The 26610-nt window shown below is 37.9% G+C and overlaps 1 protein-coding gene across 2 annotated transcripts in view; it reads left to right on the top strand.

Annotated features, from left to right (window-relative positions):
* Positions 1-20329, top strand: part of STXBP3 (syntaxin binding protein 3) — a 36310-nt gene extending 15981 nt beyond the window's left edge. For both annotated transcript variants that reach the window (XM_045816648.1, XM_045816649.1), the window contains exons 8-19: positions 2336-2426; positions 5084-5208; positions 8341-8436; positions 8571-8628; positions 11372-11437; positions 13051-13131; positions 14020-14158; positions 14447-14553; positions 15098-15190; positions 17193-17278; positions 18923-19071; positions 19843-20329. In XM_045816648.1, the coding sequence (XP_045672604.1) occupies positions 2336-2426; positions 5084-5208; positions 8341-8436; positions 8571-8628; positions 11372-11437; positions 13051-13131; positions 14020-14158; positions 14447-14553; positions 15098-15190; positions 17193-17278; positions 18923-19071; positions 19843-19937 (1186 nt within the window). In that variant the 3' untranslated portion in view covers positions 19938-20329. The remainder of the gene's footprint in view (positions 1-2335; positions 2427-5083; positions 5209-8340; positions 8437-8570; positions 8629-11371; positions 11438-13050; positions 13132-14019; positions 14159-14446; positions 14554-15097; positions 15191-17192; positions 17279-18922; positions 19072-19842) is intronic.
* The last annotated feature ends 6281 nt before the right edge of the window (positions 20330-26610 follow it).

Raw genomic sequence — 26610 nt, 5'->3', positions numbered from 1 at the left:
TTTTAAAAATAAAGTTTACTGCAAAAATGATATGTATATGGCTTGATAAGTCATTCCAAAGTGAACATAACATCTAACATACCCACCAAGACATGGAACATTAACAGCATCTCAGTTACTAGCCCCTCTTCCTTCCCTTCAGGTAGCTACTATCCTGACTTCCAACACATTATAGGGCTGCCTGATTTTGAACTCGGTATCAGTGGAATCACACGATATGCTTTGTTTCTGGCTTCTTTGTTCAGCATGGTGTTCTGAGCGTCATCCATGTTGTTGTGTGTAGCCAGAAAGCTGGTATTTCAGTCTCGACCAGCTCGGACCCTTCTACCCTCGCTTTCCTTGTCTGTGTAAGGGGAATGATAGCAGTACCCACTTCCTAAGGTGGTGGTTAGAATGAAGTGAGTTAATATTTGGACAGCACTAAGAATGGGCATGGCACTAATAAAATGATAGTGGGGAATACCCTCTACCAATAATAAGGGTTATCACTCATTTCCCTTTTGAAAAGTTCTCTAAACATTGGCATTTGTCAGGTTGGTTGGCTGAATTGTTTAATTTCAAATTCATGTAGTACTTTTATATTAGTCATATTATTCTTAACCATTAAAAAATTACTACTAATACTTAGAAAAAAATATATAGTAAATCTCCTTAATTCAGGTGTTCCAAACAAGCTCTTTACTCATACCCTAAGTATTGGAAGCATTCTTTTTCTTATAGGTAATATGCTAGTTACATTCTGAAAACAGTGGGGCAGAGAGTTAAGTGGCTTTTCTTTTGCTAGAGCTTACTCTCTGTTCAAGCTTCTGCTCTTGGCGAATGGCTCTGTTCTAGGAAATGAGTAAATGTAACCAATTTACAATTGAATAGCTCACCTGTGAATCTATTTTGATAACTTGATGTTAGGGAATTATAAAAGTAAAAGAATCCTGTGGGGTTTTAAAATTCTGTTCTTTTGCAAAATATTTATTTATGTCTTACGGACTTTTGAAGTGTAATTCCAACACAAAATTATCACCTTTTGAAAGTATTTTAAAGTAAAATGTGTAATAAATTACTCTTTATAGTCATTGCTTTATTTTTAAGGTATGAAACCTAAAGATTCTTTAACACTTGTAAGTCCTCACAATGAGACCCTCCACTTTTGAGGTTGGAGTGCTGCTTGAAGAGCCTTTCTTAACATTTTCTTGTAGACTCAGAAGTTGTCTTAATGCCACTGGTCATTAAGTTACAATTTAAAGTATAATTTTTGTCATTTTAGAAGACAGTGATATATAAGATTTGATGCAAAAGGCTATATTGAAAAGTTGACTAAATGTTAGAATGCGAGAAAATCTCACACTTCTAGTGAAAGGAATAATTGGTCAACTATTTTGGAGAATAATATGGTAATATCTAGAAAAGGTGAAAAGGTACATTTTCTACGACCCAGCAATTATACTTTTCTTTTTTGATTTTGAGAGAGATACCTCGACTTGTTGTTTTTCTTATTTATGCACTCATTGGTTGGTTCCTGTATGTGCCCTGACCAGGGATCTACCCTGCAACCTCCAGTCAACTGGACTACCTGGCCAGAGCTATGCTTTTAGGTGTAATATATCTAGAGAATCATGTACATGGAGATATATGTACAAAGATGTTTATTTCAGTGTCATTTGCACTAGCATAAAATTGAGAATGAGAAGAAATATCTTTCTTTAGGAGAATGAATACATAGCATCTAATATAATTATATGATAGAAGTATATATAGAGAACTAAAATGAATAAATTTGATACATGTGCCAATATATGTAGATCTCAAGCATACACTGTTAAAACACACATGTATGTATAACAGCATATATATATGCTGGAAGAAACACATATATGTATAACAGCACATATATATAGCATATATGCTATATACAGCATATATATGCTGTATATAACATATATGCTATATATGGCATATAGAGGTATAGATATAGATATGAGATATATATATATGAGATATATATGTGGCAGGAAGAATACACGCCAAATTCATGATAGTGGTTTCCTTGGGGGTAGGAGAGGTAGAGGAGAAGACCAAGAATTGGGAGGGGAATAAGAGAACTGCAATTTTATTTATAAAATTTCCTTTATATTAAACAAATCTGAAGCATATGCAATAAGGTTTACACTTATAAAATCTAGACAAGTTGATATATTCGATATATTATTATTTATGAACTTTTCCATTTGTAAAATCTTTTAAATTAATAAATTGCATGGTTTAATTTTAGAATTCAGCTTTCTGATATTATAAAATGTGTCTTGAAAGATAATCGTGTGAACGTTTTTTCCACTTTTAGTAAACCTCTAGATAATGCCAGTAAGCTCGCCCAGCTTGTTGAAAAAAAACTGGAAAACTACTACAAGATGGATGAAAAGAGCCTAATAAAGGTAATATATAAAAGACAAATAGTTATCTTGCCTAATGTCTAACTTACTTCTTTATAAACCAAGAAACTATTGTTTATTTTTTGGTGTCAATTTGGGGATCATGAACACAGATAACAGTGGAAACCTTTGTAGACAGTATGGTTAGTGGGGAAGGTCCAGGTTTTGCAGGTGCTATATCCAAACCCTGACTCTCTGTTTAACTCAGAGATGTCAATTTGGACAAATTGTGTAACTTCTCTATGCCTAAGTTTTCTTATCCATAAAATGAGGATGCTAAGAGAATACCTGTTTTATAAAGTAGTGAGGATGAGATGAGTTAATATATGTAAAGTTCTTACAATAATGCTTGCCACTGAGTAAACATTTCATAAATATAGTTACTCCTGTTATTAATAGCTCTGTGACCTTGGACAAGGTATTTACTCTGAGTTGTATTTTCATCTGTGAAATGGATGATATAACATACCTTGCTTAGTTGGTATGAAGATTAGGTGAGTTGACATGTGTTTGGCATGTATAGTACTTTAATAAATGGCAGCTGTTATTATTTTGTGAACATAGTAAGAAGTAATCAAAGACTGAGGTCATAATGCGGGGATACCAGCATTAGGCTTGGGTTGGAAAGTGAAAAGCCTGACAGAGTCGCTGCCCGAGGGCTGGGAAGCCATGTGATAGGCGCTAGGGAATGAAAGGAAGACACTAGATTGCGTAGGGGAGGAGGTGGGCCGGGAATCCCCCAGTCGCAGAGCTGTGTAGTAAGTGGAACGGGAGAAGAGTACGTGGGATGTCCTGGGGACATGGGCGGGGCCTGACTCCTGTTCTAGCTGGGGTCCCGGAAAGCATCCCGAAGGAAGAGGCCCTTGAGCTTGCAGAATGAATATAATGTGATAGAGGAGGGATCTTATTGCTTGGATAACAGATTTTGGGCAGAGGCACAGATAAAACGGCAAAATCCACAATCAAACACGTTGGTTAGAATGGAGGGTACAAGCTTAGATATGTTAGTTTAGACTAGTTTTTGCTTTGGAGGTCCGGTGAAAGCTGTTGTTGGTTGTAGTTAATGAAGACAGTGGCTAAGTACACATAGCATAGTAAGTAGTCAATAAGTGTTTATTGAATGAGGGAAAAGGTACACACTCAGTGTATAGTGAATATACTTTAGTTTCTCATGATTTCAGTGAAAAAAGGCAAAATCCACAAAAATGGATAAGTAAAATGCATCCTTTCCATTCTTCCTGCCTGGAAAATTACATTTTTTCAAATGATTGATAACCTTTTTTCCTTTGTGCATGCACCTGACGGAGTGTTACCTTCAAACAGAGTGTTACCTTATCTGAGCCTTTCCTGACTTCAAGTCAAGTAATGCTTCCTCCCACATCCTGACCTAACCCCAAGCCCTGACGTAGTGCTCCTTTCTCTTTTTCCTATTCGGAAGACTGATAACTTACATAAATGGAGGGTTTACAAAGTGCCAGGCTGTGCTGTTTTGTGGTATTATTACATTTAATATTTGCAATGATCTTAGAAGCAGAGGTTCTTATTATATTTTGTTTTACAATGAGAATACTGAGATATTAACAAGTTGAGCAATTTACCCAAAGCCAGCACAGCAAAAAAGGTGTCAAGGCTGGAGTCAAGTCCAGATTTGGTTCCCAGAGGCCATGCTCTTAACCATTTAAATGAGTGGATGGTTAATCAAACATATTAAAAAGATCTGTCCCAACAATGATTAAAACAAACAAAAAAATCTGTCCTATGTAATTTATCTCTGCTGTATGTAAATAAATAGGAAATGTTTGTCTAATGAGTTGTAGGTACACTTTCTGCTTTGAATAATAATCTAAAGAATTTATTACTTTTACAAATGAAGTATGAAAGATAGTGATATTAACAATTGTTTTTCCCAGCATTGTTATTTACTGTTTAATGATTAGTGCCATTTGTGAATTAGTGAAAATAAGGCTTTCTGGGTGGGGGTGGAAATGGGAGGAAAGTGGGGAGGGATGGGTGGGTGGGCTGAAATGGGAGGAAAGGACAGAAAAATGTACTTGAACAATAATTAAAATTAAAAAAAAGAAAAGAAGGCTTTCGTTAAGATTTGTTATCCTATTAGGCATCAGTATTCTAGTTTTAAATAGCATGATGGTTAAAAGCATAGGCTGTAGATTGAATCTGACCAGGGTTTGAATCTCTGTTCTGCCACTTACTGTGTGATTTGGGCAAGTTACTTTTAAGCCTTAATGCCCTTATTGTCAAATGGAGGTAACACCTGTCTCATAGGGTGCCGTAAGAATTAACTAATATGTGTATTTCTTGATTAGCAATATACAGCACAAAGAGCTCAAGTAAAAGCTACTTTTTATAATTTATGTCAGTTTTAGTGTTTATGGGGCTGAATCCTAAGAAAATAGATTTAATGCAAGCCAGATGTTATTTTTAAAAGGAATTTTCACAGTACTATTAAGCATATCCTCAATCTACTTATGACAGCTTTTGGTTTTGTAGTCTTGGTTTTCCTCCCTCGTTGTGCCCCTCAGCTTTTTCTGTTTTATTGTGACAGAACTTAGGAAAAGTCTGCTTTTGTTTTCTAAGATAACAGAAATGTGTTTGCACAAACAAGGGGAAGTTCTTAAGGTAATTTTGTCTTGTTATTCCAGGGTAAAACTCATTCCCAGCTCATAATAATTGATCGTGGCTTTGATCCTGTGTCCACTGTCCTGCATGAACTGACCTTTCAGGCAATGGCGTATGATCTACTGCCGATTGAGAATGATACATACAAGCAAGTATAACTTGAAGGGCATAATAGGGCATGTACAGACAGCGTAAGATGAGAGCAGTTAGCGACTCTTGCAGGCACCAGAAATCTGAAGCCTCTGTAACATTTTTTCCCCACAGGCTTTATTCTTCTCTTTCTCTATAATCATAATCTATTAAAAACATCTTCACCTTGTAAGTTAATGGGTAATTTGACTGCTTTGAAGGTTTTTTGGTGTATTTGCTTCTTTATGTCTACAACAAAGCTACACATAAGCAGGTAGAATTTGGACTTTTCACTTAATGTTAAAAGTAAATACCAGGCCCACTACTATATTTATTGAAGTGGAAACCATATTCAAACTGGTTAGACTGTATTTATTCTGAATCACATGCCCAAAAGTGTCTGTATGTGTGTCTTGTCAATGTAATGTATTTTAAAAGACGAGAAGATTAAATAGGGTGGCTGTTGAGATAGGCACAGTTTTATCAGTTGGGTACCTGTTATTTACTTAACTGTGATATAATAAGCATATTTACTTTAAAAGTAATGTCACATAGAAAACTAAGTGAAAAATTAAATACCATTTCTATCAAGGAACTATTTTACTATATCTGTGTATCATTTATAAATATGTATGTGCATATATACATATTACATGTTACTTGTTATAATCTCTAAATCCAAATTGGTATTTTTCTGCTAAGATTTACTGTTTCACCTTAGAGAAAAAAGTGAAAATTAGTTTTCTGAAATTTTATATTTAATTTAGTAATTTTAATAGATTAAAAAGATCCAAACACTTGTGATAATTATAATAATTAATATTTTTTCTTAAACCAAATATTCTTTAACTAACTTTGTGTTTTCTCTTATATTTTTATTTGCCTGGCTTCTGAGTTTTCTCTGTTATTTGTATTAATGTTAGATGACAGAGAAATCAGCATAGCTATTTTTCTAATATACAGTTAGCTTCAAGCAGTTCATTCAGAATTTTCTAAAGGGATTATTATTATCACCTCTCCATCCTTTAGGTCTCTAAACCTGCATTGTTCAAGAAATTTACAAAAGAATTAAACTGATGAACACTACAGGATTTGGTTTCAGCATACATACATAAATTTCAGACATTTCTAACCTAGTATATAAAATATTTATCTTAGGTGTTCTAGCGAGAAAAGCAATGTTTTATTTTTTAGGAGTAAGATTTGTTTTTAAAGCCATCAATACTTCCTTTTGTATGAATCAAAGAAGTCCAGCAATAAGACTAGAAGGAAGCATTGAACTCTGTGTGGTTTGTGTTCTTTCAGAATTTTTATGGAAATAGACTGAAAGCAGGAAATGCTAGCTACCTAGAATTTGTTTTTCATCTTGGTGACCTCTTTGCTTGTAAAATGGAATTGTCATCTTCTAGTACTGTCAGACTTACGACAGTAATTTTTTTTGTTTGTAAATCAAAGGTTAAAGATATTCTGTAAGTACAAAGTGGCATTTTAAATTATAGAAGGGCTTTTATCCTTAGAGGCAGCCCTGCTTGTAATTGAGCACACTCGTCCTGCCTTTGGGCATCTGTAATCAGGGCCACATAGGTAGCCTGTCTTGTGTGGCTCAGTTGGTTGGGTGCCCTCACAAAGTGAAAGATCGCTGGTTTCACTTCCCAGTCAGGGCACAGCCCTGGGGTGCAGGCTCGGTCCCCAGTCAGAGTGCATAAGAGAGGCAACCAGTCCATGTTTCTCTGTCACATAGATGTTTGTCGCCGTCTCTTTCTCCCCACTTCCCCTCTCTCTAAAACTAAATAAATAGAAATCTTTAGGGGAAAAAGACCACATAAGTAGATGGTTTTATAGGTGGGACCTGTTATATTTTGGGCTATGGAAGTGATTATATTCTTACAGCAGAAATTGACATTTTGTTGTCTACAGTCTAGAGCTGGGAAAGCTCAGTGCTGTTCTTCCTAATCTTGGCTCAGGAAATTGCCAGTCCCCTAGCTTCCCAAATGGAAGGAGGTTATCCGTGAACAAACAAAAGGGAAAAATTGGGAGTGAGCAGTCAGGAAGCTCATTTTAAGTAATTTCAGGAACCCCTTGACTTGCTGCTCACTTCAGTAGAACTCCTGCAAGCGATCACAGTTTTTAATGGCTACATCAGTTTTTCTCTCATTTCCTTTCCTATTATTTTTTAAATTTGAGTTTATTGGAGTGACATTGATTAATAAAATCATATAGGTTTCAAGTCCTTCCCCATTCTTAAAAAGAGATGTTACAGAGTTAGGGAAGAAGAATATACAAATGATACATGTTTCTGAATTTTGTACCAGCCCTGAAATATCTTCAGTCCTTTTTTTTAAACACTTTTTTAAAAAGATTTTATTTATTTATTTTTAGAGAGGGGAAGGGAAGGGGAAAGGAAACATCAATGTGTGTTTGCCTCTCGAGCGCCCCCTGCTGGGGACCTGGCCCACAACCCAGGCATGTGCCCTGAGTGGGAATCAAACTGTCTTCTGCCTTTAATGGGCTACATTGGCACTGATGTTTCTATTCTTCACTTACTGGATGTTTGATAGTTATCAGTACATCAAAATCATGTTTAAGCAGTTAGAACACAAATTGTTGGTGTACTCAGTGTTGTTCTTAAAGTTGATTGTAGAATGCTGAGTTTTTGTTTTATAAATTCCATTTTGCTAACCTAAAACTATAATAATGACAGCTAAATCTAACATTTTAAAATAAACATGTCTTGGTAGGCATAGCACTTCGTTTTCTTTAAAGATTTTATTTATTTATTTTTAGAAAGAGGGAAAGGGAGGAGAGAGTAGGAGAGAAACAGCAATCAGCTGCCTCTTCAGTGCCCCCAGATTGGGACCTGACTCATAACCCAGCCATGTGCCCTGACCTGGAATCAAACCGGCGACCCTTTGGTTTGTGGGGCAATACTGAACCCACTGAGCCATGCCAGTCAGGGCAGCACCCTGATTTGTAATGTAAGGATTGCAGTATGTCTTAGTTTTGAGTAGTATTTATTCATTACCCCCTAAAATAGTGGGTATGTACTCTTCTGTTTTTGAGCTATGTCTTAAAATTATTGTTTGTAAAAATGTTTCTTCCATTTTGGGGTGTAAAAATAATCTAAAAGTCGTATACTTCTATCTACTTGTAGATATAAAACAGATGGGAAAGAAAAGGAGGCTGTCCTTGAGGAAGATGATGACCTCTGGATCAGAATTCGACATCGGCATATTGCGGTTGTGTTAGAGTATGTGAACCTATTTTAATTTTTATTCCATATTTTTTTGAACACTAAATATGTAAAAGTATGTTTTGTAATCTTAAAGTGTGTCTATGAGGCATTACACCTTTGAAATTTAAAGAATTCTCTCAAATTGACAGGGAAATTCCCAAGCTTATGAAGGAAATTTCATCAACGAAGAAAGCAACAGAAGGAAAGGTAAGAGTGTGTCTTATTTAACTGTAAAGGAAAACTAATGATGAAGGTGAATTTTAAAGTTTATTTAAAATTTTTATTTTATCTAGTGAGCTTTTTTTGGGTGATTTCTAATATACACAAAAGTAGAGAAAATGAACTCCCACGTACCCATTACCTAGCCTCAGCATTTTGCCTCTCTTGCTTCATTAAAGTTTATTTTTAAAAGGCCATTTAGCTACTTTTGTCAATGCATTGTTGCTAGGTTCTTTATATTCAGGTATAGTTTACCCAAGTAAAGTGCACGGATCTTAAGTGCATACTGAATAACTTCGGAGTCACAAACTAAAGATACCAGACATTTCTGTCATTTCAGAGGTTCACAGTGACATAATCTATAAATAAAGAAAATTTAGCCTGATCCTTTTCAATCTTTATTTTTACACTACCTTTCTTTGTTAGTAGTTAATACCTCCTGTCTCTATAATAAAGAATAGAACTGGTGATAAGAGGGTATTATTGTTTCATTCCCAACCTTAGGGGAAATATGCTTGATACTTTTATCATTGAGTATTATGCTAGTTCTAGGTTATTTAGATACATCATTTTTCAGATTAAAAAAGTTCCCTTCTATTCTTAATTTGCCAACAGATTTTTAAAATCAGGAATGGGTGTTGGATTTCATCAAATGCTTTCTTGGCATCTATTCAGATTTTTTTTTCTCCTTTATTCTGTTAATGTGATAAATTATTATACAACAAACCCTCCTTGGGTTTGATAAATCACAAAATTCTTGTCCATTATTTCCTCACATCCAGATTTTGTCATTTTTCTCTCTCCTGTCCTCCTGGGACTCCACTTGCTTGTGTTTTAGATTATTTGATTCTATTCTGTCTACCTTACATTCTTCCATTCCCTTTTTCCCCTCATTTTTTCCTCTCTGCTTTAATTGAAATTTTTATTAACCTGCTTTTGAGTCTCCTATTTCTTTCTCTGTTGTGTCCAAACTGTTAAATCTGTTCAATGTATTATTTTTAAAATTGAGTTATAAAGTTCTCTTTATAGGATATGATTCTGTGAGTTTTGACAAATGCACACTACCATATAATCACAACCAAGAACAGTTCCATCCCCACCCCCGCTGTCCCCCTGTTTCCTGGTGCCCCTTTATGGACAACCTCCCTCCCTCACTCTGATCCCTTGGAAACCACTGGTTTATTTTCTGTCCCTATGGTTTTGCCTTCTGCAGAAGGTCATCTAAATGAAATAAGACAGTATGGCTTTTTTCCTTTTGCATAGTGCACTTGATACTCATCCACATTGCATGTAACTATAGTTCCGTCACTTTTTACTGCCGAGTAGTACTCCACTGTGTGGGGTACCACACTTCATCTGCTCACAAGGTGCAGGACATTTAGTTTTATGTTTTCAGTTTGTCGGCAGTTATGAATAAAGCCACTTATAGACATTTGGATTTGTATGGACATATGTTTTCATTCACTGGGATAAATAATTGAGTGGGATTTCTGGGTCATCTGGTAAATGTATGTCTAACTTTCTAAGAAACTTTCAAACTATTTTCCAAAGTGGTTCTACCATTTTATAGTCAATCAAAGTTTACCATCAATGCATGACAGTCATTATGTTTTTAATTTCAAATGATGCATTTAGTTCTAGGACAGTCATTGAATTTTTAAGAATAAATTCTACCTTTTATCCATTTAGTTCATCTTTTCCTCTTTTTTTTTTTTAAACACAAATATGTTATTTTGAAGTCCTTGTCTGCTAACTCCAACACCTGGATCATCTTGAATCTACTTTTATTGACTATTTTACCACTTGAGTACTAATCACTTTTTCCTGTGTGACATGTATAGTAATATTTTATTGTAAGTTAGACATTATGGATGATACATTGTAGAGACTCTAGATGATATTCTTTCTACAGAGTATCAAGTTCTGTTCTGGCAAGCAGTTAACTTGCTGATGATTAACCTTGATTCTATCAAGATTTCATGTAGGCTTTCTTACGGTGAGTGAATTTCGGCCTCTCACGTATTCTGAAGACATAGCTCTAGGACCGAAAGTCTGGGTTGTTTACTTAGGAGTCTCCTTTGTGCGGAATCAGGGCGTGCCAGTGTTCTCTTCGCACTGAGATCCCTCCGAAGTCGCTGTCCAGCATTCAGCCACCCAGCACTTGTTCTCTGCTGGGCCTGTACGAGTCAGGCCCTGGACATGGGCAGCTTAGTATTTGGTGGCCAGGGACCCAAAGGCGATCCCTCTGTACATCTTTGAGTTAGGTTATGACTGGCTTTTTTCTCTCCAGCACCCTTTCCCCAAAATTCTACCTTACGAGCTCCACACTCAAATCTTTTTTGTTCTGTCCAAAGAGACTTGCTACTGGAACTCTACTTCCTTTCATTTTGTTCTGGAAATGTCCCAGGAAAAGCCAAGTTTAGTGTAGAATCACCTTCTGGGCTTTCCTTTGCTCAGTTATCTTAGCTGTGAGCTGTTTTTTAATTCATTACCTGAAAGATGTTTTTTTACTTATTCTGTCCAATTTTATTTTTGTTTATGGAGGGAGAGTAATTTTGATATCAGCACTTTATTGTGGTTGGAATTAGAAATTTCTTAAATTTGTTTTCTTAAAAAAATTGTCAGTTATTTAGTAAGTTGACAATTATTTAAAACTATAGGACTTTAAAGTTGTTACATAGAATAACTAAACCATAAGTTTGCTTTTAAAATGTTTGATTTTTTTTCCTAGACATCACTTAGTGCTCTTGCCCAACTGATGAAAAAGATGCCGCATTTCCGTAAACAGATTACCAAGGTAAGCAGTCTCGTATGGGAGGTGCCTGGTTTGTTGGTCCATCCAGTTCTGTAGTCAGGTTTAGCAGTGCATGTCATGGCATACTTGGTGTTAGCTGTCCTGTGAACCTTACTCTCGTTTTGAGAAGTACCCCAAATAACTAAGCTTTCTGGTAGTATTCTCTCTATATATAATCTAGCTTTATTCATGTCCAACTTAAATATTTTTATATCTTTGTCTTGAATATCCATACAAAGAGTGTTTAGCACTTATCAACTTAATTAGAAAATGCAGGCTATGGCCAGGTAGCTCAGTTGATTAGAATGTCGTTGATATGCCAAGGTTGCAGGTTCAATTCCTGGTCAGGGCACATACAAGTAGCAACCAACGAGTGCATAAATAAGTGGAACAACAAATTGATGTTTCTTTCTCTCCCTGCCCCTTTTCCTTTCTCCCTTCTTCTCTCTAAAATCAGTATTTTTTAAAACAATTTTATTTATTTATTTTTAGAGAGGGAAGGGAGGGAGAAAGAGAGAGAGAGAAACATCAATGTGTGGTTGCTGGGGGCCTTGGCCTGCAACCCAGGCATGTGCCCTGACTGGGAATTGAAAAATCAATATTTTTTTAATAAAAGATAATTCTGCATTTAATCAACTGGCGATTATTCTACTTGATTCTTTAAATTAATAAGTATATATTAGTAGATTTAAAAGTAGTTAAACTGTGTGGAAAGACAAACTATTAATTTGCTGTTTTAATTATGCTTATGAGTTATTATCAGAATAATCTTTGTATGTTATCATCTTGCACCCTAATTAATAACCAATAAAATAAATTCTGAAGTTCTCTGCTAGACTTTTAAGGACTTCACTATATTTTTCACCTTATTTTCCATTACCTGGAAACCCAATATAAATTCAGTGCTTTCATTTTATTTTATGCTGTCTGTTGATTGTCCCTGCTGATCATGTTAATTCTTACATTTTGCTTTTTGGGGGGCTGTTTCCCTTGCTTTACACGGTATCTCCTTTTTTCACCCAAGCCCATACTTCCCTTCAGGCCAGTTTATCAGTTGCACAAAGAGAAATTAAAATGCTTTAAATCAGCAATTTTCAACTTTTTTTACATGGAAACTAATTACTAAAATTCTGCAGCACACCAAAAAATATATTACATTTTTTTGCTGAACCTACCAAAAAAGTAGATATAATTTCAGTTCATTCACAGTGGACAGCTTTTGTTGTATTTGCCTGTTGTCATTTTTTCATTTGACAGTCTCAGGGAAAAGAGGTCAGTTCCCTTGACTAAATAGTCAGGTATTACATTTTTTCTTTTTATAATCACCATGACTGACTTATTGAGGTCTTCTTAACGTCAGAAGCTATAAAATCTATGGAAAGGCTGGAGATCAGAAGCTGTACAAAAGATGCTATGTCATTTTCTTAAGTTCTTTTTTAAAAAATTGAATTTATTGGAGTGACATTGGTTAATAAAATTATATAGGTTCAGGTGTTCAATTCTATAATACATCATCTGTATATTATACTGTGTATCCACCACCCAGTGTATTGCTTATTTTAAAAATTCTGCGGCACACCAGCTGCTTTAAATGATTGATTTCTTTTGTTTTTCAGCAAGTTGTCCATCTTAACTTAGCAGAAGATTGTATGAAAAAATTCAGGCCTAATATAGAAAAGCTCTGCAAAACTGAACAGGTACGTACAGTCCGAAATACCTGTGTTCATAATAGATTTCCTGGGTGAACTTTCTAAAGTAAAACCTAACTTCGCTCAGTACTGTGTGTCCTGAATCACAGAACCGCTCTTAGAAGGGGAATCCCTAGGCCATACTTAATACATCGTTGCCCACCAGTATTAACAAGTAGCTGTATGGTCTCATAGTAGGCAAGTCCCTCCTAATCTGTGATGATGCATTTTTGGTTGAATGGGGTGATTTGAGTGTTTGGCGCATCATTTCGGTAGCACCGTTGGCAGCCTTCCGCAGGGTGCAGCGTTGAACGTAGCGTCCTGCAGCGCACGGCACAGGCACGGGTGACTTGTCTGAGAGGCTCCTCTGTCACGGGAGGCTCAGGTCAGCACTGTCTAGCAGAAGTAGAATGCAAGTCACATGTAATTTTAAATATTCTAGGAGTCACATTAAGAGGGTAAAAAAAAAACAAGTGTAGTTAATTTTAATGATATATTTGACTTGATCCAATCAGTATATCCAACATATTATCATTTCAACATGTAATCAATATAAAACATTAGTGAAATATTTTACATTCCTTTTCTCATACGAAGCCTTTAGAATCTGGGGTAGCACGTCTGAATTCAGCCTGGCCACGTTTCAGGTGCTCGTTAGCCACACACGTCATGGCTGCCCTGTCCAAATGGGTTTCTAGTGATGGTTTTGTTTTTCTCTGAATTATTTTTTGATTTTTTACGTTTTCTACAACTAGTAGTTTACAAGTGATGCCCACATGTTCCTGTGAAATGCCATTAATATTCCATTAAAATTTGGCAAGATTTTACACATAGATGTTTTCACTGAAAGTGAATTCGGGTTATGGACACTGAACTGACTGTGTCATTTTCAATAAGGACCTGGCACTTGGAACTGATGCAGAAGGACAGAAGGTGAAAGATTACATGCGAGTGCTTCTTCCAGTTCTCCTCAGCAAAAGCCACGACAATTATGATAAAATACGGGCAATCCTGCTCTATATCTTCAGTAATAATGGTAATGGAGACTTTGTTCATTCTCATGACTGTGTTCGAGTCCCCAGCTCAAAGCTCACGTTACGTTAAGTGGTTTTACTAAAGATCATAAGAGAGTGTTAGAAAATCCAAAGGTAGTAGCTGAAGTCGGTTAGAATAAATAAAAGGAAAAATGAAATTGGGAGAAGACTGAAGGGTATGTAATTTAAGTGTTTGCTTTTTACTTGAAAAGCATTATTCATGGGCACTACCTAAAACCTGGAAACGATTATGGTAGCAACTGTAGGACTCATATTTTTACTCACCTCAGGAACTACGGAAGAAAATTTGGACAGGTTGATCCAGAATGTCAAGATAGAAACGGAGAGTGACATGATTCGTAACTGGAGCTACCTGGGCGTGCCCATCGTCCCCCCGGTGAGGAGGCGCACGTTCCGCGTGCACTTGCGTGTGCGCCTGCGTGGCTGCTGGCGTTGGGCGTTCTCTTGTGTGGGAGTCCGTGGGGACAGTCGTCCGAATTCCACTCTACGGATTTGGCCTGTGAAAAGTTAAAATTTTGTTTTCCATGTAGGAGTGATTTGGACAAATACATCTTTATACTGAATTTGTATTTTATGGCTTCTGTTGTAATTTTCTATTTATACTTTTCTCCTTATGATTCATTTATAGCAAATTTTGAAAGAACTGTATTTAGAATCTCACTCCTTCCAATCCAGTTTTATAGCACTTTCAAATAAACATATTTTCTGATACTATTATAAATTTTATCATTAAAACAAAAATACTGTGAGGTTATGTGTCCACACCTATACAGATTATTTGAGTGGGCATTTCCAATCTTACTTTTAAGTAAATACAACATAGTATTTGCTATAAATTAATTATCTTCGTTAGAAAACTTAATAAAAATATCACTAAATAGATTTTTGGTTTTTAAATTTTTTTCCTCTAATTATATTAGTCTTCACAAGGCAAACCATTGCGAAGGGATCGGTCTGCAGAAGAAACTTTTCAGCTCTCTCGATGGACACCTTATATCAAAGATGTTCTGGAGGTAGAGTTCATTAAATTTTACTTATACCCTGAACGCCCATCTGTAGAGTCTTCTTAACTGTTTGTAAGTTTGTCAGTCTGAGTGTATCTATAGGTAGGGCAGGAATTTTCTGCAGTCCTGGGAGGCTTCACAAAAGAAGGCTGTATCTGGAGTCACCGGAGGAGGGGAAGCTCTCGAAGGTTCTTTTCTTAAAGACAGACACACACCACTGATTGCCCCAAATAAATAAATAAATAAAAATAAGCACACACTTAAAAAAAATATTTTGTTTGTTTGTTTGTTTGTTTAGAGAGGGAAGGGGGAGAGAGAGAGAAACATCAATGTGTGGTTGCTGGGGGTCATGGCCTGCAACCCAGGCATGTACCCTGACTGGGAATCGAACCTGTGACACTTTGGTTCGCAGCCTGCGCTCAATCCACTGAGCTACACCAGCCAGGGCTAGCACACACGTTTTTAAGGGAAAAAACTGTTGCTATTTTAAATAACTATATGTAGCCGAAATACAAATAATTTTTTGAGTGAAAATTCAAAACAAAATAGCATTTGTACATGACCACTATGAAACGTGTTAGACTCCAATATTTGATTAAAATGTAAACCTGTTGTTTGCCATTATATCCAACACATGGTTTGTGCTTTTAGAATTGTTCGCTTTTAGAAAATACTCAAGCCCTGGCTGGCATAGCTCAGTGGAATGAGCGTGGGCTGCAAACTAAAGTGTCACAGGTTCGATTCCCAGTCAGGGTATATGCCTGGGTTGCAGGCCATGACCCCCAGCAACCGCATATTGATGTTTCTCTCTCTCTCTTTATCTCCCTCCCTTCCCTCTCTAAAAATAAATAAATAAAAATCTTTAAAAAAAGAAAGAAAATATTCAGATGTAGGAAATTAGAAAGTAAAGTAATAAAAATTGTATTATGAACTTGGTTAGTTTATATAGTTCCATTTATTTCAAATTTCCTTTGACTTAAACTGCAATTTGTACTTTCCGGGGATTTATTTGGGTACAATTTATTACTATGATTTTTCTGTTTTGCTTGGTTAATTTTGTGTCACTCACACATGCTTAATTATAGATGAAAAGTTTAAAGAATTGAGACTTTTTTCTTGTAGCATAGTATTTTTTCCCTTATGACAAAAATGTAGAACTAGTTTTATTTTGTTTTTTTGGCTTGTATTTTTAAAGTAAGAATTGATCTTCTCAAACTCTTTAATAAAGATTTGCATGTCGAACTCAAAATATCCACCTTTGGCTCAGTTGCAATCTAAGACCTTCAGGACTTCTAAAGCGTAGTTTCTTCACTTCCTGCAATTTTACTGAAATTTTCTTAGACTACTGAGTTCCTTGTGGCCATTCATTAGTGCCATTTGTACAACCACACTGTAGAGCTGTGGTCCCAACCTTTTTTGATCGTGCACGCTTAACTATAAAAATATGAACATGAGCCTACAGCATGACTATTTACTTACAAAGCTTATTACTGTGTTAATAAAACATAATCTATGCATACAGTATATCCATATGTGTACGTATATCCTAAAATGTAACCCTAACATTTACTTTAGCCCTTTGGGTGGTCTCGTGTGCCCCTGGGCCAGCGTGCACCTCCTGTTGCAGAGCCACTGCTCTGAGGGGTAAGGCGTGGGCTCCGGGCAGCCTGAGAGGAACGTCAGGACTCGGGTGGTAGTTAGAGATGCCTGGCACTCGCAGTACAGAGGTCCCAGTGAGATGCCTGGGATCCTCACACTAATGTGGGGACCTTCCCAAAAACGAAGTGCAGGCATCCCCTAAGTACCAGTTTAAAAAGTGAGTGAGTGACTGCGTTAATTTTTGAAGCAAGTAAGATTTGTAAGGTTCAAAGAAAGGGCTAATCTTATTAAATATATATCCTTATGTCCCTTAATTGAAACACAAATTTTGAGATTTATGTAAAACAAGTAAATAAAAATATCATGGAATTTACATTTTCTTAACAGTGTGAATAACTCTTTTCTGCTCTAGGATGCCATTGAAAATAGATTAGACTCAAAGGAATGGCCATATTGTTCGCAGTGTCCAGCAGTATGGAATGGCTCAGGAGCTGTAAGGTAAAACCTGTAAATCAAAGGCAGTGAGTAACATTTTTGGTATGGTATTGCAGACTAATAATTGAAATGGTGCACAGGTATTCTTTGTAATGGCAGCTCCGCTTGAAGAATATCAAAAACTTACGAGGCACTTTCTTTAACTACAACCTGTTATAAATGAGTGCAGGTAAGCAATGTGAAAATGTCCAGCAAGAAATCTCCAGCATGAAACTGTGCAAACCACTTTTGTTCAAACAGTCACATCACCTTCTCCATACACTACACAAATCCTTTTTTGCATTTCAGTTGTGTTTTTACCTTTCTTGAAATAATAAAGCATAATATGCTGAAAATGTTGCGTATTTTCTTTCATTTTCAGTATTAAAATGGCTACACAAAAATTTACCAATTTTAATGTTTTTTTAAAATCCACGCTGCTATGACAGCTGTCACAATACAGTCTAACAAAATTGTTTCTTAAATTAAACACAACTAAGCACTACTAGAGCAATCTTATGGGAAAAAACAATCAAACTTTTTAGCTAACACCCAATATTATATGTGTGCGTGCATGCTAAGAAGACTTAGTCTGTCCTCTTAGTGAATTTCAAGTATACAAATTTTTAAAAACATTTTATTTATTTATTTTAGAGAGAGGAAGGGAGGAAAAAAGAGAGGGAGAGAAACATCAATGTGTGGTTGCCTCTCGCTCACCCCCTACTGGGGACCTGGCCTGCAATCCAGGCACGTGCCCTGACTGGGAATTGAACTGGCAACCCTTTGCTACATAGTCCGGCTCTCAATCCACTGAGCCACACCAGCCAGGGCACGATACAATTTTGTTAACTGTAGTTACCATGCTATACATTAGATCTCTAGAACATTCTTCTTGCATAACTGAAACTTTGTGTCCTTTGACCATCATTACCTCATTTGCCCCTCTCCTCAGCTGCCAGAGAGGGAGGGAAACATTGATGTGGGAGGAAAACATGAATTAGTTGCCTCTTGTACACACCCTGACCAGGGACAGAACCTGCACCCTTTCAGTTTCCAGGATGACGCTTCAACCAATTGAGCCACACTGGCCAGGGCCACACCACATTTTCTTTATCCATTTGTCCGTTGATAGACATGTAGGTGGTTTTCGTATCTTGGCTATTGTGCATAATGCTGCATGAGCGTGGGAGTGCGGATGTGTCTTCAGTGTCTCCTACAGCCGTCCTCTGCCGGGTTCCAGCAGGGGACGTGCCAGCACCACGTCAGCTCCAAAGTATCGCCTGCAGCCTCCCCCGCTCCCCTGTATCTGTAAAAGCCTATTTTTTCAGTGCTACTTCCTGCATTTCTTTAACTTTAAGAAGTCATAGACTTTTCAGGTATTTTATTTCTTCATGTGCAATAAATAAGAGATGGTGTTAACTCTGTTTTATAGGTGAAGATGCTGAGCTAGATTATGAGTGATTTGTCCAAACTACCAGATCAAAATTAAACTGGACATGGGTTGTCCTGCCTAATTCTTGGTGCCCAGTCCTTTCATAATTATTTCCTTAAAATCAGTGTAACAGTGCCAGCTTTGAATTTGCTTGAGTTAGGCTATTTGAAAAAAAGTCTATAAACAGTAAGGCTTTGGAAGGTTTTGTAATATGTTTATGTTTTTTTATTTTTAAGTGCTCGCCAGAAACCCAGAGCTAATTATTTAGAGGACCGAAAAAATGGGTCAAAGCTGATTGTTTTTGTGATCGGAGGAATTACATACTCTGAAATGCGTTCTGCTTATGAAGTTTCTCAAGCACATAAATCCTGTGAAGTTATTATTGGTAAGACTTGTTCTTTTCTGTTTCTTTAAACAAATTCTCAATGCAAAAAAACCCCCCACACATAAAACCATAAAACTTGTATTTTATATTTGGAACTAAATTATTGAAAGCAAAACAACTCGTTTTAGTCATAGTGTGTTTTATCTGATTTACTAGAGTTTTTCTTGGTTGATTGATAATTTAAAAAAAAATCCTGAGTTTGAAAGAATGAGTTTCAAAATATTACACTCTTTAAATATTATTAAATATGTCCTTTAAAATGTTATGCTCCTTTTCTTGCTGTCATTATTAAGTATTTTTGAGACATTTCTACAGAAATATTTTGAATTATGTTGTGAATATGCACCTGACATTGTCGAGGCCTAAATGTGGCATTTAGTTTTTAGAATTTCAGTCAAAGCCACTGATTCTTAAGCTCTCCTGACTCAAGCCTCAGTCCTCAGCACTGCGGGATGGCTCTCTGTGATGCAACAGCGACTGCTGTGAGAGGGTGGAGTAGCCTTCAATTTTGCTTTTCAGTGTATCAGTACATAGTGCAATGCAGTCACAGCACCAGGAGGGGGCAGTGTTTCTGAAGGTTTAGTGAGCATGCTCAATGGAGAGGAAGATTGAAAATACTGCAGTGTAGGCACATTTCAGTGTCTTACAGGAATTTTGTTAAGTTGCCCCAGGCTACTAAACTTTGCGTATTTGAAGGACAGGACAATACAGTTAGCCAAGGAAAATCAACTTAACTGCTGGCCTCTAAAATTTTATCTTTTTCCTTACCAGGTTCTACGCATATTTTAACACCCAAAAAGCTGTTGGATGACATAAAGATGCTGAATAAATCCAAGGATAAAGTCTCCATTATTAAGGATGAATAGTATTTGGGGAGGTGGCGGTTCTTATTAATACTTTCAACTAAACTAGATCAAGACAGTGCTACTATTATCCAATTTAAACAATGTAAATATTTTATAGAATAATGACTTTCCAAATATATTTCCTAAAGAACTGCTTCTGATTACATATAACTGGATTTGCCACTTTTAATAATTTAAGTATTGTTAATACTTTGCAGATGATAAGAACTATTAAAATACTTTTAAAAGGACTTTTTTTTCACCTTTAGAACAAAATATAAGAGTTGTGGGTAATGGTTCACAGCCACCTGTGTACATACTAATTACTTATCTGTTTTATGCTGAAATACAGTCTTTGGAAAAAGAATGATTTTAAATGAGAAGGTTATAAGATTAAAAACTGTAAATGTGTATGTATGATAGATTTTTTTATAAATGCACTTTTTTTCCCAACTGAAATTGATCATTTCTTTTATGTGTAAAATAATTCAGTCATAAAATTAGAATGATTTCACAGTATATACTGTCTTGCTAGATACTTCTAAAGAACACAATTTTCATAACTTTTGAGTTCATATATGTTTAAATTGGAAAACCAAAAATAATTATGAACATTCTAAGAGAAAATAAATACATAGTTATAAAAATTATCTTTGGTTTTTGGGGGATATATAGGGGAAATTAGGAAGTTTAAAACTCCTAAGCTGGGAAGCTGGAAAGAAGAAAAAGAATGTACCATAATCTTCCCACCAAGATAACCCATTGACTTTTTTAAAAAGTAACAATATATGTGTAAGGTTGAGTGATACCATCATACACTGCTTGACAACAGGGGTACATGCCGAGAAACGTGTCATTAGGGAAGTTTGTCCTTGCGCAGACATCATCGAGTGCACTCACACCCAGATAGTACATCCCGCTGCACGCCGGGGCTGCACGGTGCAGGCTGCTGCTCCCGGGCTGCAGGCCTGTCCAGCACGTTGCTGCACCAAATAACACGAGATTCAGTCAAGAAACACAGTAAACACAGGGTGTATAGGGCTGCTGCTGCTATAACACAACATACTGTGTTTTACAGAATCCTTTTTTTATAAGTAGCAAGAGTACATTCTAAAACAGTGGCCCTGGCCAGGTAGCTCCATTGGTTAGAGCATCGGCCCAATACGCCAAGGTTGCTTATTTGATCTCCAGTTGGGGCACGTGCAGAAAGCAGCCAGTGAATGCATAAATAAAGGAGCGATAGCAATAAATTAATGTTGCTCGCTCTCTTTAAAAAAATCAATAAAAAATTTAACAATAAGCATAGTAAATACATAAGACAACAGTTGTTTATTATTATCAAGTATTATGTACTAAGTTCTGTGTGCTGTACTTTATATATACAAGTGGTAGCACGGTAGGTTTGTCACACCAGCACCACCACAAACAAGTGAGCCGTGTGCTGCGCTGTGACACGGTGGCTGTGATGTCCTAGGCGATGGTGGTTTATCAGCTCCAGTGTAATCTCGTGGGAGCACTGTCATTTGTGCAGCTCGTTGTTGACCAAAACATCATTATGTGGCCCGTGACTGTATAAAGATGTGTCTGCACATGTTACACAAACGCAGTGTATGTGAACACGTGAAGTACATGTTACACAAAGGGAACATCTTTATTTTAAATCTGCCCTTTGGCCTCATAGTGTTCTGTCATATGATGGGCCATAATTTTTGTTTAATCCTTACCTGGGGACATTTTTTCATTGCTTTTAGAGAGAGGAAGGGAGAGAAACATTGATATGAGGGAGAAATATCAATTAGTTGCCTTCTGGTACACATCCCACTGGGGTTCAAACCTGCAACCTGGGTGTGTGCCCTGACTGGGAATCGAACCTGCGACCTTTTGGTCTATGGGATGATGCTCTAAACAACTGAGCCACACCAGCCAGGGCTGGAACATAATTTTATGTATTACTTGTCTTAAGAGTTTTGCCCTTACAAATAATGCATAGTTTGGGTACATACTTTGCAAACTTCCACAAATATATCTATAATATAAATTTCTAGCAGTGACATAGCCAGTCATAATATTTCCAATACCGATAAATGTACCATTTTTAATTTTTATGTAGATAAATCCATCACTTTTCCTTTGTGGCTTTTGAATTTTATGGTACATATTCGACTTGCCTTTTGTACCCAAGGTTATCAAATCACCCATTGTTTCTTCTAGAACATTTTGATACATTTATTTTATTTTTTACAGGTAACTCACCCATCTGGAATTTTAGTGTGAGAATAGATGCTAGATAGAGTCTCTTAGCACTTGGCCCTGTGTCCCATGCCTCTCCTCCCGTGCCACAGGGGGTGGAAGGCTACCAAGGAAGTCATGCAGACTCAGAGGTAAGTAGGGTTCTGAGCAGATTAGATTCCACCAGTGACTTGCACTTGGTCACGGTCTGGGAGGCGAGAGGCCGAGGCCGTGCACCCCAGCTGTGCCAGTGAACAGGAGCTGGTTGTAGCGATCAGACTCCACGCTATAGCATCTGTCACCTGCCGCGTGGTTATGAGGCGGCGCTGGCGGTGGCGGTGGCACTACCTTCCTGTTCCCTGCATCACAGATGATGAGACTACCTTGAGTCTGAAAGCGTGGTGACCCGAGTTTCTGTCCCTACAGCTTTTTTCTGTGATTTTTGAGGGACCTAATTTTCTGTATGAAATCCCTTGCTGCTCGAAGTACCTGGAAAAATTTCTGTTCACACAGCGAACCCTGACTGACACGGTGTTTACCAGGGATCCTGCTTTATTTCTTTCTGGATGGCCAGTACACTGCCCCAAATTTTACTGGGTATCCTCTCTTTCCCCAGCTAATCTGAAACCCACCTTTACTGGAGACTAAATTTCTATTTGTATTTTGGTCTATTCATGGATTCTGTTTTATTGATTTTAGTTTATATTTCTTTTTCCCTGTCTACTTAAATTCATCTTATGTTTTAATATGTGATGGATATAATCTCTGCTCCACCCACAGTTAAATTAGTTATTTTTCAGAAATTTTCTGGCTATTACATTTTTCTTTTCTTTTTTTTTTTTTTAAAGATTTTATTTATTTATTTTTAGAGAGGGAAGGGAGGGAGATAGAGAGAGAGAGAGAGGAACATCAATGTATGGTTGCTGGGGGTCATGGCCTGCAACCCAGGCATGTACCCTGACTGGGAATCGAACCTGCGACACTTTGGTTCGCAGCCCGTGCTCAATCCACTGAGCTACGCCAGCCAGGGCTATTACATTTTTCTGAATGAACTTTAGTGTCATTTTGTTAATACCAAAAGTTAGCTTGGTGTTTTCATTAGGTTTGCAGTAAATTTATAGGTTAACTTAGGGAAACTATTGAAACTTGATATTCAGGAATATGGAATGTCTTTTCATTTAAATCTTTATGACTTTCAGAATAATTTTCTTCAATACAGGTTCTACATACTGCCATAATATCTTATCACTCGTGGTTCCATGTGCATTGGGCCTTTTCTTCTATTAGTTTCAAACAGATTTTTTTATAGAAAAGTTTTTGTCTTTTTATCTATAAATTTCATAACTTGCTGTTTTACTAAGTGATGATAGTGAAATAATAATATGCAAACGTTTTCTTTGTGCTCTATGTGTGCCAGGCAGCATTTTTAAGTGCTTGTATTACCTCATTTAATCTTTTCACTTAATTCTATGAGGAAAGGCACTGTTATCATCTCTGCTTTAAAGCTGAGGAAACGAAGGCACAAAGAGTTGTGGGACGTAACCTGGATATGTATGTGGGGCGGAAGGCTGGGCGTTAACGAACAGCTCGCTCTGCAGATCGAGCGTGAGAGCATTGAGTACATGGCCAGTGCGAGAGGAGTAGTTTTTGGTGCCTGCGTTTTATCTTGTATCCCTTGGTTATGTCCAGGGTTAGGATACATGTGGGACAGACATGTAGACCAATCCAATGCCCTGTGACTAGTGGGACTACCGGTGTGGTGACAGCAGACATTGAGCCAGTCACTTAACACCTCAGTGATCACTTCGCCCTTTCGCACTGAGACCCTTTGAGGCCTACGTCTGTATTGCTCGTGTATTTTAGGCTTGGAATTGGAGGCCCTTTGTTTTCTGAATCTCTTACTGAAGACATAAGAAATCATCTCACAGAAATTCCTGGTATAAGCTGATCTCGTGCCCCCAGAAGAGCATTTACAGACGCTGCTATCAGGACACTGGGGAAAACTCTGTTGTTGCAGCTAATGGGAGCCACGTGTGTGCGGTCTGTGACACACAGTGTCGCTTCCTGTCGCAGTGTGCTTGGTCTGTCAGGTGTGGTGTGTTCACATTGCTCAGCCGCATGCGCAGAAATCACGCAGAGACGAAAAATGTCAGCCGCTCACAACACACAAAAATGTTGGATTCAGGCCCCAAGAGCCCCGATCTGGGCGGTTAATGTTGTCAGATGTGAGGTGCGTGTCACTCAGCCTTGGTGGGGGTGTCGGGCACCCTCGGAATCCCATCAGGGTGCAGGCAGGTTTCTCTGAAAAATCAGAGGAGCAAGAAATGTCTTCCTCCACAATAAAGTTTCTGCCAAACGTTTGGGTATTAAATATACACTAATATATATTCATAGTTAGTACAAATTAGGTCTACTTTAAATAATTCATTAACGATAAGATTACAATAGAAGTGAATGATGAAAGGGTTTTCCTTTGTATGCTCTGGCAGTTAACTAGAGTGGCTGGCTAGAACCTTCTCCTAAAGAGGGGAAAGCATCCTACAGATGGTCCCCCCATCCTGCTGGGAGCACGGAGGCCCGTGTGCTGTGGGAGCTGCCGGGCATCTTCACACCACCCCCGTCCACAGCCCTCCTGAGCCCCGTGACTCAGCATGGCATGAGAGATACAGTCCCTTTGGCTTAACAAGCTTGTTTTTCTGGTTTATCGCTGCAGCAGAATTAGAAGAGAGGCCCATCAGCGTTGACGCAAAGGAGGTGCACGAGGGAGGAGACAGCCAAGCTACAAAATCAGTAAATATAAAATTATCTTTTTAAATCAGAGCCTGCCTAGCCTGCCTTACGGATGTTGCCCTACTTCTGCTCCTTGTATGAGTCATGCCGCGGTGGTTGCTCAGGACCCTCCGTCATCAAGGAAATGCAGTGACGTGTAGAATACAGTTTAGTAAAGCAGAGATGGGCTGTACTTAAATAAATGATTGCAGTAGTTTCTCTAATGGTTAATTCGAGGGGTTAGGAGCATTAATTTACAGTAGTCCTCTCTAACCTGGGTTCCATAGGTTTGTTTCAGATGTCCATGAACTTCTAAAAATTGGGCACAAAGTTGTGCATGTTCATATATCGCTTTTCCATGGGAGAGTGGAGCCTGAGGGAGGGAGACTCCACAGGCTTCACTAGACCCTCAAAGAGGAGCGAACCCCCAAAAGGTTGAGAACCAATGAATGGTCTAAGAACGCTTCCAGCCAGAGAGCTGTGTGACTGGAAACCTGGAGACAGGGTGGCGAAGCTTGGCACACAGAACGGGTCACCGAGTTGTGATTAACGTTAGGTGTGTGATGAGTCTAGCAGCCTCTTGGCACATGCACAGTTTAAGCTCCTTCTTTCTCTTAAAATACCACCGTCGGTCTTCACTCCCGTCACAGTAGTGCCACAGCTTAAAGTACATTGAGCCACAGAGTTGGAGGAGTCTTCAATCTGGCCTCTGCTTCATCTGTTCAAGGCACCCGAAACCAGTTCCCGAGCCCCAAAGTTAAAAATAACCCATTCTCCAGCCAGCTAGACAAATAGCAGCTGCCATGGTCACCACAAAAATCCTCCAAGTGGGGAGGAGTCAGCTCTTCTTCCCTCTGAGCAAAGCTCTGGGGGTGGAAACCATTTCTTGAATGTTTGGAGTGAATGGAGGCCTTGGGAAAGAGGGAAAGAACCAACAATTTGCTGCTCTGTCATTAAGGAGGTATGAATCTGTCTTCAAGACACAAACCCTCACCTTATTCTGATGTGCTACATGAAATTTACAAAGTTACTGAATCCATGCGACAATTGTAATCAGTCATATTCACTTTTGCCCCCAAATGTCATGAACTTAGAGCTAGAACTATCATTTTTGCATATTCTGCCTTCAAGAGATCTTTACTCAAATAATTTATAAACATTTTGTAAGAACTTCATATAGTACAGAAAGTGAATGTAAAGATTCTCCACTTCCCACCCTGGCTTGAGCACTGGCCTGCAAACCCAAGGGTCGCTGGTTCGGTTCCCAGCAGGGCACATGCCTGCGTTGCAGGCCAGGCCTTCAGTAGGGGGTGCATGGGAGGCAACCACACATTGATGTTTCTCTCCCTCTCTTTCTCCCTTCCCCTCTCTAAAAATAAGTAAATATATTTTTTTTTAAAAAAAAGAACCTCCACTTCCCCACAAAACTCCCAGTTCTGCTTCCTAGAGGTCCACTGCATATTCTGTGTACTTTCCAGAAAGTAGATACGCCCTTTGAGAAAAGTACACAAGAGGTCACAGGAATATATTAGGCATCTTGCTTTTCTTCACTGTCTTCCAGATTAATCTGCCTCATTCTTTTCAGTGGCTGCAGAGCACTGATCGTGTGACCGTCTCTGTTGTGTTCGAAGAGGTCGTTTAGATTCGCTCCAGCCGGGGCTGGTCCCCCAAGGCTGCGTGCCCGGCCTCCCTCATT

This window comes from Phyllostomus hastatus, unplaced genomic scaffold, assembly GCF_019186645.2.
Source record: "Phyllostomus hastatus isolate PE091 unplaced genomic scaffold, TTU_PhHast_1.1 phas_scaffold_216, whole genome shotgun sequence".
Classification (NCBI taxonomy): Eukaryota; Metazoa; Chordata; class Mammalia; order Chiroptera; family Phyllostomidae; genus Phyllostomus; species Phyllostomus hastatus.
The sequence above is the reverse complement of the archived record's forward strand: the minus strand, read 5'-3'. Positions and strand labels throughout refer to the sequence as shown.